Below are 19,876 nucleotides of genomic sequence, written 5' to 3' on the forward strand. Positions count from 1 at the left end.
GCATTTTTTAATGGCTGGTCTCAATCAGTATCTGCGTCTTATTGCGGAATTTATTCTCGGAGTATCTATGTCACTACACGATCTATTTTCTTACAGTACTTTGGTAACATTTAAGTCAAAGCTCTAATTTTAGTATGTGATTATTGAAACTATTCTTAACTTTGAAGCGGCTTTTACTAACGCATTTGACATACACCGTATATTTCTTAGCTATTTTGCAAGCATACATTTAGCATAAAATATAAGTAATGTATTGCAAACCTGCAATTTTCTTGCAGATATAAATGAATGTCAGCAAATGAATGGTGGCTGCGCGCATGATTGTATCAATACCGTTGGTAGTTATTACTGTCAATGCCGGTATGACTATATTGGTCGAAATGATAGTAGTCGTTGCCTTGGTGAGTATACCATTGATCCAAGTTTGCAGATACATTTTATATTGCATATACTAACTATGGTAGTTTCAATCTACAAATAGATATACACTATGAGTAGAAGTTACAATACTGTATCAATATCAAACTTATATTCTGAAATGATTCATTGGCGGCTGCTAATATTTCTTTGATATTAAGAAAATTTCTCCTTTCGTGCTTTAAATATTTCCTATCAGGCGATTTAGTGTTATCAAATACCGCACTCTTACGCATACCTTAGCTTGTGGTCAGATTGATCTAATACTATCCCAGTATTAAATATAATTAATATCAGCCGTGCCTGTAGTTTTAAGTTTATTGAGATATGCAAATATTGATATATTTCCAATGTCTTAATTTTTTAAGCAATACTGAGTTGAAAATTTTATTTCATCACAAAATTACTTAAATTCTTTGATTGAAGATCCATGCACAGCCTACCAGACCATTGCCGATTCTACACGTTTGATAAAAAATCGACATTTAATTCCTTTACGCTGCGATGGAGATGACATTACACCTAATTGGTATCGTTTAACCGGCAGCAATGGGAGCAATTTTATGCTTTCCGCAAATTGCCCACCGATCGCAAGATGTCAAACTGTATCTACGGGTTGGATGAATGGATCACATCCTAAAGGTACTGATGTTGATCATTTGATATGTTATTATAAGCAATGCCTTTTAAAACATACTATACAACCATTTTATTGTATCTATTATCAATAAAATGATTCTGGCTAAGAATAAGAAACGCTCATTGTTTCGTATTTATAAATCTGACAGTAATATAACTCATACATAAATTAAAAAGCTTAAATAAAGAAAATAGTAAGACGGCAAGAGGAATATCCGTTTTCAATTTATGATAATAGTAACCTTAATCCCATGCTATTGCTTATAAAAACCAAATTCATGCGTTTCGTGAGGCGAATCCTTCTCGATTTCACAGTATTTCACAAATATCAACAATAAACATAATACTTCTACTTATTTACGATAGTGCCAGGTTAATTTCGATATCTATAAGTAAATATTGGCTTTCAAATTCATGAAGGCCGAATATATTACTCATAATATTCCAAATTATATTTTTTCTCTGTGAAAGAGATCATGTTGCATATTTGATGGTTAATTTTGAGTAGTAAATCTATTGCAGGGGGTGTTTCATGCTTTTCAACGCGGCAATAGATTCTTAATTATAATTATAACGCAAATAGTCAATCAGTATGGAATAGAGATGTTGCCATGCGACTAATTTAATTCCTAGCGCATACCTTGCATATTTAATTTTTCTTTATATAAATTTTATTATTGTGCTTACTAAAATAATTATTTACATAGTTCAGGATGGCATCGTCAATAGAACAATCTGCTTCAACCACAACAGCCAATGCTGTTACAAAACATCTGACATTATGGTAAAAAACTGCAATCAATATCAGGTATATTACCTATCTCCACCGAAAGATTATCCTCTCTGCTCCAGATATTGTGCCAATCGTTGGCGTAAGTTTAGTGACATATGTTTGTCAATGATATATATAGCTTAATACAACCGATTAAAATTTGTAGTAGTCATTCCATGTAAAGCAACCCTATAAGATTATTGATAAATTGTTGATAGATCCGTGCGATCCAAATCTATGCCAAAATGGTAAGTGTACTGCTCGAAACTCTACTGCCTTCCAATGTCAATGTTCACCTGGTTTTACCGGCAGGCTGTGTGATACTGGTAAGTGATACAAATTTTAAAAATTTTCACAACATCAACCAAGCGGTCGATTCCATATTCTGCTTATTTTTATATTGTTAAGTTATATTCAACAATCTTACATAAGAATCAGTAGATTTAATTCAATTGTACAAGGATATCGTTGCCTAGCAGAAATGAAATTACTTCACTTTAAAATATTTTGTCATCATTGAAAGTATCGATGTCTTAAGTTGATTTTAACAACGAGCAAATTTAATTTAAATGTATTAAAGGTGATATAATCTTAACAGCAATTTCTGTACCCAAAATTACAGTTACAATTCTGATTTCTTGACATAATCATGATCTGCAATACAGTATCCATTGATAAATTTAATTGTGCGCTAAGTTGGTCGTAGAATCGTCTTGCAATATTACAAGCAAACTCTACTTCATGACTCCAAAATATCAGGATGGATTCATTTTATCCATTATAGCGGCTGTCTACTACGATTTTTTTCTTAACCGTGTGATGTTCGTAATTACTTTAATTAAGTTTGAATAGGGGAAAACACCTGAAACTAACTCAAGATGCCAGCGAGAATACTATTAGCCCTATTGATCCGCCTTTCTTTATAAAATAGCTCATTACATTATTGTCTATACTTGACCTGATTTTGCTCCAAGTAATAAATCATACCTTCAAGAAATTCACTTCATTTATTCGTATAGTATTAAATGATGAACACGATTTATTGCCTATATTTTAAATAATCTAATTTTCGTTAATTAATTGGAATTTTTCAGCTAATTATATAATCAACCACACCGACAAAAAGTAGGTTATTATAATCATTATTCCTTTCATAATCATTCTCTGCTTTACTATTAATCTCATTTAGAAATTAATGAATGCTCTTCTAATCCTTGCCTTACTGGAGACTGTATCGACAACATTAATCATTACACTTGCCAATGCTCACCCGGGATGACTGGTACCAATTGTGACACAGGTAACTGTATTAACTGTTGGATCAGCTTAAATAGGATTAAATTCAACTGCAAGGAAGATTAGTTACCTTAATATAACTATAACATCGAATCTAGATAAAAAATTAGTTTATTCTGATATTGATAATAAATAAATCGTTATTTACAAATCATTAACGTAGAATAAGGCAGCATACATGTATAGCAAGTATAAATGCATAATGATTGAGTACTATTTGCTCAGCAGATACTATACATGAACATCTATTTTTATTACCATTGCAGATGTAAATGAATGTTTAAACAAAAATGGTGGATGCAGCCACCATTGCAAGAATCTCTATTCCAGCTACTATTGCACATGTCCTGATAACTTAGAACTCCATACCGACAATCATACTTGCTTGGGTATGTATCTTAAGCTATCATTTAAATCAATCCATAGTTAGCTAAAAATTAAAACTCACACCTCCAATAACAAACACGGTTACAAAATTATTTGCAATAGAAAGTATTATTTTACTATTATGATTATATTTAATCAAGCCTGGTGTCAATATCGATTATGCTTTATAATGATTGCTCTTTTATTATAGATCCTTGTTCCGTAAATCATATTTCTTTTAATAATACGTTTAATCAATCAAGCGATTTTATGAAAGTATTTAAAATAAACAGCCAGTGTAATTCTTATTCGAGAAACTATAAACCAGCTCGTTGGTATGAAGCTAATCTCCAAGATAATTGCACCAACTTAGCAAACTGGATCGATATCAACCAACAACAAGGCAAATGCACTGTAGTTACAAAAGCAAGCAACTTGCAATTAACTTCGTAACGAAATTCTCCATCATTCTACTATCGTATATATAATTAGTTGCAGTATGAAATTACTATATCATAGAGTATTCCAAAATAGTTTTCATTATAAATGATAATGACTTTTATTTTGATTTCAATCTTTAGTCAATCGTGACTTAAACCTAAAAAGTCGTCTGATCTGCATCAATTTTGGTCTTTCAACTTGTTTTAAGACACTGTCTATGAAAACGAAATCTTGCGCCAATGGAAAAGTAATTTATAAAGCAGATCCATCATCAGCATGCATTCTGAATTATTGTAGTCAAGTCAGTGATCCAGGTACGTAAGTTATTATTTCAATGTGTTGCAGATAGAAAGTTAGCCTTATGATGATCTCTAAATCGATGGATTAATTGATATTGAAAGATTACTGTAGATCGTCTCCTTGTCGTCAGGGACAGTGTCTGTCTACAGCTTCTGGTTATCAATGTAAATGTTTTCGAGGATTTGTTGGATTAAACTGTCAATATAAAGGTAAAGAGATCATTTTCGATATAACTAGTTAGTCACATTGACAAAATTTGCTACAATAGAAATAACTCTTCCTTTTAGAGGAATTATTTAAAGCAACAATCCTTATTTTCCGTCAATATTATATATAAATTGTTTATTATGACAGTATCACAGTTTAGGTAAAAATTGAGATCAGCTATATAGTTCTCCTGTAGGTTTCTCGTTCGTCTTAAAACTGAAGCTGCTTATTAAGCACATGCATGACACATCACATATTCCTTTATTAATATGCCAAAACAATATTCTGTATGCTAGAATTGTCTCTACTCTTACAATTAATATCATTAGTTGTCTGTTAAATAAAGTGTTTACTGACAATAATAGTTTGATTATTTCAATCAATGAGCAAACTAATTGATAAAGGTGCGACTTCAATATTCATCCATTTCCATTAAGCCTAGTTTTCGCAATTGATAGGAAGTGAAGCTTCATGATTTCAACTCTAATTCAATAAGTACCCTGCATAGGATATAATGACATATTCGGAAAGAAAGAGCTGGTTTATTGTACTGCTTCATATCATTCTAAAATAAAAGTGCCTTCAACATTAGAGTATTTTTATTAGCTTTGCTGTAATACTTCAGTTACTCTTTCGCATTAGTCTACCTCTATTTTACAACAGAATTTCCTTCGTGATAGCTCATTACATTGTAGATTCTAACATTTTTCGAACCATATCTTTTACACTGTATATCCGCCACTTTAGATTCTTGCTCATCCTTTCCTTGTCTGTATGGAAAATGCGAGATCACTTACAACGGCAATTATCAATGTCGATGTTATCCTTACTATACCGGAAATCGTTGCCAAACAAATATGAACGGTACGTCATCATCAAATGTACTTCTACTCGATTTACATATTTTACTTTCAACACTGAATTGATTGTAAGTCGTTTATAAACCGAAATGACAATAATAATTGCTGAAAACTTGATCTATCCATGTAGTTCATATTGTTATTCATTCAATGTATCTTATTAGTTAAATAATACTGGCAAACAGCTAACAAAAGTTTTTACTTCTTTCATCAGCTACCGAATATTGTCTAACCAAAGCTAAATCTTGCTATGATATTGCCATGCAACAGCCAAATAAAAAATTACCCAATCAATATTACGACATCTATGATGACGGAACTAGCAACTTTATGAAAGTTAAAAAATGGCGCGTCTACTGCGACTTTAACTCACAGCCTGGTTTTGCTTGGACTTTAATAGATTCATTTTCTTTTGCCAATAGACAGCATCCTAAAATAAGGCGTTCATTTCCGTACGATAGCCCCATCAATCATGAAAACGTAAGCTCTAAGCCATGGCCATTATATCGCATGAGTCGCGAACAAATGTTATCTACCTATCATCAATATCAAAATTTCAGTGATGGAGGGCTATGGCGAGCAACATGTAATTTTAATTCCCTTTCTTTTCCTCTTCTAACCGATCCTGTCGATTATATACAAAGTTCATTTCTACGATGGAATATATTGGAAGTTGGTACAGCAGATAGATGCCAATATATCGATTACGTTAACATTCGCGGCCACCTTTACAGAAATACAACACATTTTATTGACACGGGAACATCAGAACATTTTCATATCGAATCTAGCTTTGGCTGTTCTGATAAGACAGTTCCCGATTCTGTCTATAGTGAAGATAATTTTGGCCAGTATGAAAGTTACAATAGATTGTTTACTTGTAGTGCCAATGCAACTAGTATCTCAAGTTGGTGGATAGGGACAAAAATTCAATAATAGCGGAATTCTGTCATAGGCATCGTCAATTGATGAAGAATTCTGTCATTTAGCGATAAGTCCATCATAATTAAGAAATTAGTAATTTCCATCTATCCTAAAACTCCAATCTGTACTTGTAGTAGGCACATTATGTAAGCCTTCAAGCTGTTATATTCTAGTATAAAAATGCTTGGAAATTGATTTCATAAAGACATGTGAACAAGTGAGATTTCCATTATAATAATTCAATAACTGCCACATGCATACAGATATCTACGATGTACCGTGAAATTAATACTCTAAATGTGCAATAAATAAGCATCTTGAAAATCATCCGCGAGATGGGTTGCATTTTATTCGTGTTTATTCCTTTTTCTTCCATCTTACTTCCATTTGCAAGATATCAACTGTTCTAGAAGATCACAATGGTCCGGCAGGTCTTACTCAATAATGCAAGATAGCTCCGTCTCTTTTTCTTTGAAAATAATGATATTAACTATCAGCCAGTATTTTATAAAATATGAATGTTTATCAGTAAGATCATTTGTACTTACATAAAAAGTAATCTAATTAAACCAAGTAGCAAAAGTAATCATACCAGTTATACAATTTAGGTTAAAGTTTATTCAGTTACTCGTATGTTGTTTTCCTCTCCTGTATGATTGTCGTCCGTACTGAAATTGATGCTTTATTTAAGTATGTAACATAAACAACTAAAAAGGAAATTACAAAAAATGGGAAAAGAAAGATCTCACCTGCCAAACTGCTTGATATCTAAAATAGAAAGATCTTACAACACTTCAGCTACTACATTATGACTGCGAAATTTCTATTTTATAAGGTGATATTTATTAGGATAGCTATAATAGTAATGGCAGATTTTATTACTCATTGAATCTTATCACTATCATTCTACATTCGTTATTTTTGCTTTTATAATTCTTGTCAGTATGGAATTTTGTATAATTTTTAACCATACCAGTTACCGATGCTAACTTGATAACACTAGAAATCGTTGCCAAGCATTGGAGATCGAAAAGATGTATGAGAAAGGTATATCATTACGAATGAGCAATTCGACTTAATTTATTTTAATATTGCATTGATTGCAAGTTACTAATAAGCCAAAATAAATGCAGGTATTCAAGAAAACTGAATATAGCCTCGCATTTTTTATATTCAATTAATTGATTGCACCTCACCAGCTAAAAATGATTTAAAAATAGTCACGAGAAATGTTTATTCTTCGATCAGTATCCACATATTGTCAAACCAGACCCAATTCTTGTCATGATCAACTTGATAAATTAAGAAGGAATGAAAAATTGCCATATCAATGTTGCGACGGATTTATTGCCAAGATCGAATCGATCTCGCGTAAAAGTGTAAAAATAGATATGCTAAGTTGTAAGATGAAACTACTTTAACAACTGCAAAGTTTGTACACTATTCAATTTCATATTTTATACAGTAAAAAAAAGGCTAGAGTAGACTTCTCATGGAAAGAAACTTTAGCAGAATTATTATACTATGACAGTATGGCAATCGTCAAGTTATTCGTGGCAGTAAAAAGAGTGAATAACTCTTGAGGTATGATTATCGTAGCCATATCATTTCTGTTCGCTTCCAGAACCCTAGTTCTGAGATTACTTGAACATTCTGTCATCACAACCGCTTTTATCCTCGACAAAGTATTAGGACGAGCTTACGCATCGTAACAGGCAGAGATAGGACAAGCATGAATAATTCCTAGTGGAAATCGACTGCTGCTTCATGATTATTACGATAAACATTGTCTGAAATATCATTAACAAGGAACATTCTGATAGTATCAATACAATTTAAATTGAAAATGGGCCGCTGTCATTACCACAATCTGTTTTAGTATTACAGTAACTAAATTACGGAAGGTTATAACCTTTACTGGCAAGCTATTGACACTACAATAAATCATTTTAAGAGGCTGAATAAGCTAATCATCCCCAAAATATCGCCATGCAGCGTCTATTAGACGTCGATTTGACATACCGATACATTAATAGCATTCCAGCTATTGTTATGTCATTGCAGAATGTAGACGAAATAGATCAACTCTAGTTGATGATATCATTGCCCTACACAATTTGGTTTTATTTTCCCCTTAGTAGCATTGGATTTTTTCAATTTTTTTGTTGATGAACTTTAGAATTGTGAAGAAGAGGGATTTACTGCAGCTTCACTCTCTCACATATGAACATAAATGGTGTTTCTTACACACTAATTTGCAATCAGCCATCGTTGTCCGTACAAAAGATGATGAGGTAAACCAACATAATCGTAACAGAGTTAAACAGGAAATGCAATTTATTAATAGCTGTAATCACGGTATTTCTGATATCTATCTGCCGCTTCATTTTAATACTGCTAGAAAAGCGATGAAATCATTCACACCAATCCGTATCCCAAATGAATATAAGATATACATTTTAGTTTAGTGTAGTAGTTTCAGCGAATTACAGTAGTAATTGAAGTACAGTAGCATCAAAAAAGTAGGATAGTTTCCTATGCTTATAATCTTGTATCATGTTATAGATTTGCTCAATTTTAATAACTCAGATTTTGAGTTGGAAGATTGCGAACCAAAGGGGTTGCAAACCCAAGCTTTTCACGAGTTTAATACTGCTAGAAAAGTGATGAAATCATTCGCACTAATCCGTTTCCCATATGAACAAAAGATATGCATTTAAGTTTAGATTTCACTGTATGTTTTTAAATTCGTGATCTCTTTTACTTTTAACTTGCCAATTTAATATACATTTATTACCGGTACTCGTTAGATTGGTAAAATTTTCTCTATGCTTCACTCACTACCGCATTAAAGGATTTGATATTATCTGTTTGTTACACTATGGAGTACAATGAATATTAGCCACTTTATATGCTATGCTATCGAAATAAAAATATGTGTATGACAAGCATTATATCAACTTCAACTTTATTTAGGAACCTTCTGGATTTAATGTCCTTCCCTAAAAAATGTAGCAGCTATATATGCAAGAAATATTGTACTGTGCTCATAGAATCTTCATGCATTGATGAACGAACTACTGTACACGGCTGTAATCTACATGAAATTATGTCTATCATATTACTTACAATCTAGTGTTAAAAGAAACTTTTTAATAAAGTGAAAATATGATGTAAGACAACAGGCAATGAGCTAATTATTTTTGAAATTGTAATTGAAGATAGTGCATTTACGATTCTCTCCGTTAATTCAATTAGTAAATGTAGCGAGTAAGTAGCTAATTATTATAAATTTTTAATGAAGACGAAGACATTTATGAAAGTTGCCGTTTTTCAATTAATAAATATGCTGGTAGAGAGTAGGACAGACGATCAATATAATTGCTAGCATTCTAATCACGATTTGAGTCACAACAAAAGCAATTAAATAAATAAATCATAGAATGGCAATACTTCAAATATGCATCCTTAATTAGTTTGTAACTTGTACTGTGATTTTTGTACATGGACTACATCACTTAGCCTTACCGTAAGAATTCCCGCTATGTAACTTGCACCTCTATTATGATGCGTAAGCTCTTAAAGGGTAGTTTTACTTTATGTGCATTAGGAGTTTCTGACGAGACTATTAAAGGCTGGTATCTGAAGATCCCTTTTTGGTTAGTTAGTCGGTTAGACAGTCAACTAGTTTATCAATTGCTATTGAATTGTAAAGATTATAATCTTGGGTGCTAAGATTTCTTCAGTAATAAATAGTAGTCAATCTCTGACTACCTCGTCTACACTGTCAGTGACTCTTTGATTATACTATAGTATTCGGTCGTTGGAACTGAATTATTTGGTGATGTAGCTAATCTCGTCTCTTTAAGTCAGTAAGTGGCGTTCTCCGCAAGGATTGGCATGTGTAAACTAATTTGTCACTAGTGGTGTGTGACAACCACATATATATGGCAAAAGGTATAAAGGATGAGTAGTCAGTTAACTGATTACTTCCTTTATTTTACTGTATTAAACTGTACTCGAGTAAATATTAATAAAATGTAAGCTATATTAGTTTTAGTCTAAATAGCCTTATATTGCGTGGTATAGATTAATAGATTAGTCTTTCACCGTAGAACTCTACCTACGAAACGTATACGTAATCTACTAAATTAACGTAATTCGTTGACGAAGACTACTTTGCGATAGCTAGACTATCTCAGTTCATGTTTTTCAAAAATTCATTATATATAATTATATTATTAAAGCATCATATTAACAAATACATGATTCAATCATAGAAGAAATCGAAATTTTATACTGTAGAAACACAATAATTTTTTGTTAATCATAGTAATCGCTGCTTTTAATGACATCAGCTTAGCATAGATGGCCAGTATCAAGTAGAGAATAGACATAGTTTCATAGAATCGCTGAATTTCAGAATCTAGTATGCTAGTCTGATTGGACATTTGTAAATAATTCATTTTTAGATTAATCATAGAAATTTTTGCGGCCTGCCTCAATTAAATCTATATTAGGAAAACTATCCAAATTTTATACTGCGAAAGAAATGTTATGATAGGGGCCAGACATAACAAACTCACGTCGGTGCCAATGGCGTAGAACACCCATCAAGTGTATGGTAAAAATTTTTGTATTTATAGATTTAAAATGATCATCGCTTACCTTAATTATGTAGTAGAGAGTCACATCAATATTAAATATTAGGACAAAAATACACTTATGTAGACATAATATAAATATAAAAATGGATAAAAAATTAGGGGAGCAAAAATTATAGCAATTAAATAATAAACTAAGAACACTTACTAGCATAAATGTGATAAAATGCAATGTTGGCACCATGCTATTAATGCAAGGCAGGTAGGATTGAAATTTTAGCATGAAAGAATGGAAAAGATATTGGTTTGTAAGAAAGTTTGAAGACAAATTAAATTATTATTCTCCCCGATGCAATTAAAATTAAATATCTACATCGACTATGTTTTAATAATAATGGATGGTACAAGAAATAAAATATTTTGTATCAGTAAAAAGAACAGAATTTTATTTTAATGACCTTACAGCAATACACGTATCAATCTGCGAAATTAATCAACAAGGAAATTTATAATAGCTAGTGAAGCGATTTCAGCAGTCATGACTTCTGCAAGTGCAACAGTAAAAGAAGTTAAAGCACTAGGTGACAAAAAAATAGTTGATAGTGGAAAGTAATAAAGTAATTATAGATGATGGCTGGTATAATGGAGCGAAGAAGGCCATAGCTGACGGCCATATAAAGATCTGCGGTTGAGTAATACTCTGATATGATTCTGAATTCCTGAGTAGAGAGTTACAGCTGAGTATTCAACTATATTTTGTATAGGTAATATGGAATTGTTGTTTAGAGTTTATAAGATTAAAGGGCTATTGATCTTTTTGCTTAACATTAGCGATCGGCAGTGTTTAAATAACCTATATTTGTGATAAGGATTGCTAATCTTAGGTTAAAAGCCCAATCATTACCGTTTGGATTATTTTATTGCTGGAAATTTAAATTTAAATTTTATCATTACTACAAAGTGAGTGTCTAAGCTTTCTCAAATTCATCGATTACAGAGAAAAGCTTCCCTGGATTTTATTTCCCACCATGAGGTAAATTTTCGCCATCTTGAATACATTATCACATTTCCCTTAACATTTACGAACGAACATTTACAAACGTAATTTCTCCATGGTACACAATATAACCTTTGTTATTGAAGTTATTTATTTATTTTACCCTTATTACAGTAATCTTTCATATAATAGCAACATTAACGATCGATTTTTTCGCTGTATTGCTTGATGACCTCGCATTAAAGGCAACTATAAAAGGGTTCGCCATGCTAAGGGTAGCAAGAATTTCGTTACGACGTTTTCGTTGGTGTATTGAAAGTATCGATTGCAACCAAATTATATCAATTTCATATTCGAACAAGAAACACTATTAGTATTGAGCTTTTCAAAAAATGTCCAGAATTCTATTTTCAATGCAGTTTGCGGTAAGCTGTAATTTCGTAATAGCATAACCTAGGCAGTATGTCTTCGTATACTTGAAGAGCTAATACTAAGACTATGGCAGATATATTATTAGAGTAACACCGTCTAGTCTATTTGTTAATCGAAAATTTAAAATAAAGCTATCATAGTTTTTATCTAATCTTAAATACAACATACAATTTTCTTACATTTTCTTATTCTATCCTCTAGATTTTGAGTCTTTTCCTTACTAGCTTGCAAGCCTTAGGTAATGTAAAAACAAAGTGTTATCTTCCTAGCTGCAACAACTGGAATGTAATAAATAAACTACTTGTATTTTGGCTATAGCTTTGACATTTGTAATTTGCTGCACTATCAAAACCTATAACGTCTATTGCAAAATTAATTTTTCATAAACTTTTCTACTCCATTTTCTATCCTTTTAATTTTTTTACCCATATAAAATATAGTTTTTAATCATGATAAAGAAAATCTCATAGAGCAAAATGTCACGGCTCACACATAAAATGCTTCCGCTGTTGTCAATTTGCTGTTCTTTATCACAGATATACATCAGACTAAGGATTTTCTTGCAATTGAATATAGATTAGTTAAATTATAATTTTAAATGTCCTTTTATTCGATACATTCGTTATTTAATGAAGACTTAGATGTTATTCTTGATATCATTACCTCTTTTACAGGGGTTGAGCATTGCTAGTTCAATTCATACTGCAACATAGGCACAAAACTGTCCATACATTTATTTATTTTTTATTTCTTGGCGGTCCAATTAGTATATTTGCAGATACACTAACCTAAGCATTTTATTGTTACATAGCTTTGAAGTTTAATAACAATAATACATCAACTACACGCCAACAAATCTCATACATTTTACGATCGTAAATACCTTAACTATCCGATTAAGATCAGTTTCATTAATGAACTATTTTGAGAGTGATTTTCATACCCATTGCTATTGTAGGTTAGTCGATCAGTTGTGGAGCAAGAGTAAAAAGGGCGCTCGTTTCAGTGCTTTGCATTCTCAGTTTGTGTTCAGATAATATAGTAGCTTCCTTCCAATTAATATTGAGTGGGTTATAATATACAATTACTTCAGATTATTTATCTTTAAAATTCTACTAAATTTTTGCTAATTAAACAATGTATTTAATAAGGCTACTGTAACAAATGCTTATCAGGCTGCAGTACGGTAGGGATAAAGTACTTACATTAGATGTTAAGTACCTTGTATTTCTCAAAATATTTTTCGAATAGTACCGATTTTCATCACGGTGATAGTTTTGTGTGTAGATGTAATGAATGAGATAGATTATTATCAACTTGATTCTATTCTGATGACTGACTTAATTTGAATGATATCATAGTAAGAAATACTACCTGGCTTCTATTGTAGCCATAACGTAACTTATTGTGGTTAGTTATTAAAATTATACATTAGGATATCTTCAAACCACATGACAAAAACTGCGTGCATAATTTCGACAAAATCTCTGACTCAGTTAATGATATTGCTGTAATTCAAAGGCAACACATTGATCAAAATTTTCCTTTAATTTCAATTTGCAAACTTTATTATAAACAATAACTTAAAAAAAGATTACTTAAGCGAATAAAATTCTCTATTATAATTCTTAGAAGATCCATGTTCCAAATCAACAACTTTTGTCAATGATTCTATGGCCCAAAATCTCGATTTATTACCTGATAATCAGCTAAAACGCCCTAGCTTCAACATTTCTAAGCAGAAACATTCTACTTTACGGTGGTATAGAACCAGTGCTCCAAGAAATTGTTTACCTGTGGCTAGATGGATTAATAACGACTTGCACAGTAAGCTCTTACGGCTGCTGTACTGCTATGTTTGCATCCAAGGGTACCTTGTTAACCATACGATTCAATAATTGTTTACAATTGATCTAATGCATTTGTAATTTTTGTTGTACTATTAATATATCATCTAGAATCAATATTAATAGTAAATTACCTTAAATTGCCTTGTAAAAGATTGATAGGCTGTATAGCATTCCAATTCTTGAATAAATATTGCAAAATATAGCCATAATAGAAACCGTAAATTTTAGTCGATGTCTGATCAGTAGTTCCAATGCGTTAATTCTAATCTATTTTATAGAGTCAAAATTAAAATTTCTTTCATCGATATTAATTACTGTATCAAATACATATCCAATGGAACTTATTCATAAAACTAGATGTTGATTACAGCCTTTAAGAATAACAGTAAACATAGTGATAATTAAAGTTTCAGATCTTGCAATAGTTTATAAATAAAAACAGTGTTAAATGTGCATTGGATTTCTCTTAGCTAATTAATAAAGTATCATAAGTTGAACAATCGTCGCAAATTCATATTGATAGCAATTATTACTGTAGTTAAACTAAAACAGACATTAAACAGTTGATTCAATATCATATTTTGTAAGGTAGATAAACAAAGCCATCAAACCAATACGCTGATAAATTTTTTAATTTAACTAAATAATAGATTTATTTCTTTTCAAGCTGTACTTTGCTCATTGTATCTTTCAATTTTCTATCATTAGTGACAGGCACTTCTTATAATTTAATTTACTGTTTATTGCAGATGATACCGGAAGAAGAAATTTATGTTTTCACTTTGGACAAGCACGATGTTTACGTAATATTTCTATTGCCTACAAAAAATGCTCCGATTACATGGTCTATAAAATGGATAAATTATCCGTGTCTTACTTAAGTTCTTGCAGTCATGTTGAAGGTATTTTGGATTTTAATTTAATTTATTTAGCTATCAGAAAACTCATAAGAAAGACAACTAGAATATTATTCATCTTCAGAACAATGCTTAATGTTTAATTTAAATCTTTTCATATCAAAATAAGATAATTGCAATCAGAACCCTTGCCAAAATGGAGGAAAATGTAAATTGATAAAAGGCGGCACTGGATATCAATGTCAATGTCGACTAGGGTATCACGGAAAAACTTGTCAGATACGTAAGTAACGAGGAATTTGTAAAATATTCATGCATATAATTAAATGAATTAAAGCTTTACGACTTCGTTCGACGTATCGCAATAGTATCAAATGTTAGTTTGTGGATAATGCAATATTTTTGACAATGTTGTAGCTTTCAATGTGTCGACAGAAATTGAGCTAGTTATTATTGAAACACTGGTACAATATCTGTGCCAGAAAATAGACTCTTTATTCGCTGATGATAAAATTATTACATGGGATAGTTGCTATAGATCAATGTGTAAGCTGTCTTAAAAGTATCCGAGAAAAACTAACACGGCAATAATTGCACTGTATGAGATATGAGTCAGAGTTCGGCTATTGTAATGACCGAGTAATAGTTTTTTACTATTACTGTAGGTTCGCTACCTCTAACTCTTAATCTCAATTATTTAAGTTGAGCAAATCCTTATCATATGCAATAAACCGTCACAGCCGAGAGAGTAGTTTTAAACTACGTTTACTATTCCGCCTGAGCGTGGCAGTGAATTCTATTTTCACCTCTCATATAATCAGTCGAAAACGGTTAAGATAAATCGGATAAACGGACTTTAGATTATTTTTACAAGCAATCATTTCCATACAGAATTATATAGCATAAGCTTACATCCTATAGTAAACGTATTAATCTAATGTTATTAAAAAACAGAAATCGACCCTGGTTAAGATGAAATAATTAACTTTCAACACGTAACTAATAGTTTATCAATATCTATATTAGAACGATAGGTTACACACATATATAGCTATCATCAAAATAGCATAGATTAACATCATTGAAATCATTGCAGCTATATATATAGTTTTAGAGGCATAGAATGCATGCAGAGAATAAGATTGTAGCATTAAATGTAAAATATTGAATACTATAAGTATCGAGTACAAGGAAATAGAGATCTATTCAAAGAAACATGTAGGACAAATTTCGTCACTCTTTCTAGATAAAAACTCAACAGAAAAATCGTTCAGATAAAGAATATAATTATCAGACATTGCTCTAGTTGTGATCGAAATCGCATTCAGAAATTCATTTTCTGTGCATTATTAAAGTCTTTTAATTAATTTAAATTAAATTGAGGTTTTATAATTAATTCTACACGGCATAAAATCATATAATGTAATTCTAGATTATTGACATATGGCATCGATCATTTTATAATACAGTATTTCTAAGAAATTTTACTAAAATAAATTTTTATCATGTGTAATTTCCAGGTTCTTGTTGCCCTAATCCTTGCCAATTCGGTCGATGTATTACCGAAAGAAATGGTTATTATTGTCAATGTCAAGCCGGATATACTGGAAATTACTGTCAAAAAAGTAAATGATACTGTATAAACATTCAATTTTCATATTTACACGTTAATTTCTCTCAGGAAAGATTTGATAAAAGTTTCTAATAAGAAAGATCTTTATATTTGTATTAGTAGATGCTTTATCCTGAGCACCGATATAAGTGTAGTATCGTAGCTTTGAAAATTTCATTTATTTCTGTTTATCAGTTTTGTAATTTCTCATTTCTGGTATTTCCTATTAGCCTGACAGTGAAGAATTTGCTGCAAGCATTACTTGCATTAACGTATTTATTACGGAATAAGGGTAATAATATGCTTCATCTTTAAATAACTGCAGAAATTTTCGACCCCTGCCAATCAAATCCTTGCCATAGTGGCGTATGTATTTCTGAAAATAATACCTATAAATGCCGATGTTATCCTGGTTTTCACGGAGAAAATTGCGAGCGACGTAAGCAAATTTTCGTAAAATTCTTGTTTCTAGCAGCTAACAGAAATCATTATTAAACTTTCTGTAAGCTATAATCAAGATAGACCAGAATAGCTGTATGATAGTTGATTGAAGATTTTAAGAGAGTCCCTTAAAAATGTCACACAGAAATCTATACCTTATAGTGATGACTTAAATATAGGATAAATTCAATTTTGATGTTCATTTACAATTGAAATTTCAGATTACTGTCTACCTAGTCCATGCCAAAATGGTTTGTGTTCTGCAAATGCAACAGGTTATAAATGTATCTGTAATACTGGATACTACGGAAAGAGATGTCATTTGCGTAAGTACCATATTCAAGAGTTTTAAAATCTCCAAGAAATAGTCACTTTTATATTTGTATTCGATTTAATATAAATTTAAAAAAGTAACATTTTCTGTCATGCTAGATTACTGTCGTCCTGATCCTTGCCGACTTGGCATATGTGTTGTTAAAACAGATGGCTATAAATGTCGTTGCTTACCTGGATATCATGGAACGAACTGTGATAGAAGTAAGTGAATATACATTAATGCACTTTATATTAAGCTCAGAAGCAGCGTATATTAATAAGAGTTTCATAAAATACTGAGATTCCTTAACCCAGAGTCAAACTTACTACATCAGATATACAGTATTGCATCCAGCAGTTTATAAATTGGCCCTTTTCTGAATTGAAATTTAATAAAATTAGAGATTACACTGTTTTTCAGATAGCTTACGAATAATAAAATTGAAACCAGTTGCGTTAGAAAGGCATATGTTTTTAAACTTAGAGCTTAAGTACATTTTGCCAAAAATGATACGACGCAACATAGTTTCAGACTAATTCAATTCTCATGATACTGTATTCACGTTTAAAAATAACGCCTTCCAATTCTACTGCATACATTGATCATAAAAGTAATCCTTGATCGTCTGCCGTACCTTGCTAGTTATAGTTCAGCTAGTTATATGAGTGAGCTGACACATTTTAACTTTTCTACCTTACCATAGCTGCAGGCCTAGGCTACATTATTTCAATATTAGGACCTTAGAGAGTATTTCCTTAACTGTAACTGTAGTTAAAGGCATTATCTTTTTCATTCATCATGTAAATTTATTTCTATGATAGTAGACTCAGAGTTGTCTCAATTATTTCAGAAATATTACGCCACTCATTCTAGAACATTAGGTAATTGTCTTTATACTTGTTGTTGATACTATAATTCACGTTTGTGACTTTATAATTTTTAACTAGGTTATTGCGATTCCAATCCATGCATTCATGGTAAATGTTACAAGACAATAAACGGTTACCGCTGCCAATGTAAACCTGGCTATTATGGTGAAGGTTGTCAAAGTAGATAGAAATCCATCAGTTACTATTTACATGCTGCTTTCTGATAAAAGAATAACAATAATAATAGCTGCAGTACTTGAGTAAATTGTTAAAGATTATCCGAGATCGTAGATTATAGGCTCGGCATATGATGCAAATATGCCTATTTTAGTATTGAATGTATTTTATATCGAGACAATCTATTTCTTTTTACTAGCTGCAGACTTCATCGAAGAGCTAAATTAGTATATTGCTGTAACGTACTGTACTGCTAGACAGAATAATTTGTACATTTGATTGATTTGTAAAAACGGCAATGCCGTCCTAAACTGAATTTATTGATTAGCTAAACCTATTTTCAGATCACTGATCATGGTTCTGTATAGCAAGAGCGTCTTACTTGCTTATACTATTGGAACTCTTGATTAAACTTTCCTCTATAAAACCAACATCGTAAAGCTGTTGATTCACCTTTCACACACGATATTTTATAAGTATTGATTATAGCGTGTTGATCGTAATTTATTTGCTACACGCTACCGAAGAAGTAACAATGTTTACAGTTTGAAATTAAAATGAAATTATTAGTACGTGAGTTATCTGAACAACTAATAGATTATTGCATAATGATTAGATTTAAATTAATATTTATGAAATTTTAAACCTTAAAATTTTATGTTACTCTTAGTGAATCATTTATTTGTGCTTTATATTTTCTGTATTACATAACTGAATTAGAATATTGAGTGGGTTAAAATTATTCTTTAATCTTAAAGATTGTAAAATAAATGTTTAAATTCTTGGGTAGCCATATAAGCACGCCCATAAGAACAAATTTAAGGAGAAAGTAAAAATTTAATAAGAGAGTAATCGAGTTTTATTGCACAATCTTATGGTGATTTAGGACACCGGTGCTTTATTCAACCCTTGTTAAAATAGTACACACGTTATATTAACGAAATAGATAAAATTATCAGTGCAAACAAGATACTTTGTGAAAAATGTGAATGAAGTCAATTTGCTTTGCATTAATTTTAGAGAATTTCTCGGCTATCGTTGAAAAACATGTTACAATCTAGATAGCAATAACAGGAAAATGAGATGCTAATTGAATAATTTCGCCTGTAATTTCGAAATAGGCCGCCATGAATCTGGAAACCAACTAAGTGAAATACTTTATTATATGCAATATTAAAGATCGAATATATCGTATACCATTGATGCCTATCACTAAATCTTATACCGTAATCTAAACAATCTTTACTTTATTTATTAAATGAGACAATAGTTGTGTTCTTGAATAATCTGAAAAGTAATGAAAAATCTATTGAGTACAATTACTTAGCCAATTCCATCATCATGGATCTTATCAGGATCCAAAATCAATCTCAGTGTCAGATTCTTAAACGAAATTAATTGTAGTAGTAACATGAAAACGCTTAAACGACAATAAAAGTAAAACTTTACACTAGCGAAATGACAGAGCTAAGTTGTGAATGGATATAACTCTAGCATTA

General features: G+C 31.2%; 2 protein-coding genes across 2 annotated transcripts in view; both read left to right on the forward strand.

Moving 5' to 3' along the window:
• The window catches only part of TRIADDRAFT_1758 (uncharacterized protein), a gene marked incomplete at both ends in the record, with an annotated part of 7,037 nt that extends 3,937 nt beyond the window's left edge, over positions 1-3,100 (forward strand). Inside the window, 2 exons of the mRNA XM_002117881.1 lie at positions 279-392; positions 3,018-3,100. Of these exons, the coding sequence (XP_002117917.1) occupies positions 279-392; positions 3,018-3,100 (197 nt within the window). The remainder of the gene's footprint in view (positions 1-278; positions 393-3,017) is intronic.
• On the forward strand, positions 3,017-18,358 carry TRIADDRAFT_3006 (uncharacterized protein; the record flags this gene model as incomplete). Its single annotated transcript, XM_002117882.1, has 6 exons — positions 3,017-3,134; positions 15,132-15,245; positions 16,900-17,013; positions 17,237-17,341; positions 17,427-17,552; positions 18,279-18,358. Coding segments are annotated over 6 exons (657 nt in total), but the record flags the coding sequence as incomplete, so codon positions are not given.
• Between the last annotated feature and the right edge of the window lie 1,518 nt (positions 18,359-19,876).

The sequence above is a fragment of the Trichoplax adhaerens genome, genomic scaffold, assembly GCF_000150275.1.
Source record: "Trichoplax adhaerens TRIADscaffold_32 genomic scaffold, whole genome shotgun sequence".
In the NCBI taxonomy this organism is placed as follows: Eukaryota; Metazoa; Placozoa; class Uniplacotomia; order Trichoplacea; family Trichoplacidae; genus Trichoplax; species Trichoplax adhaerens.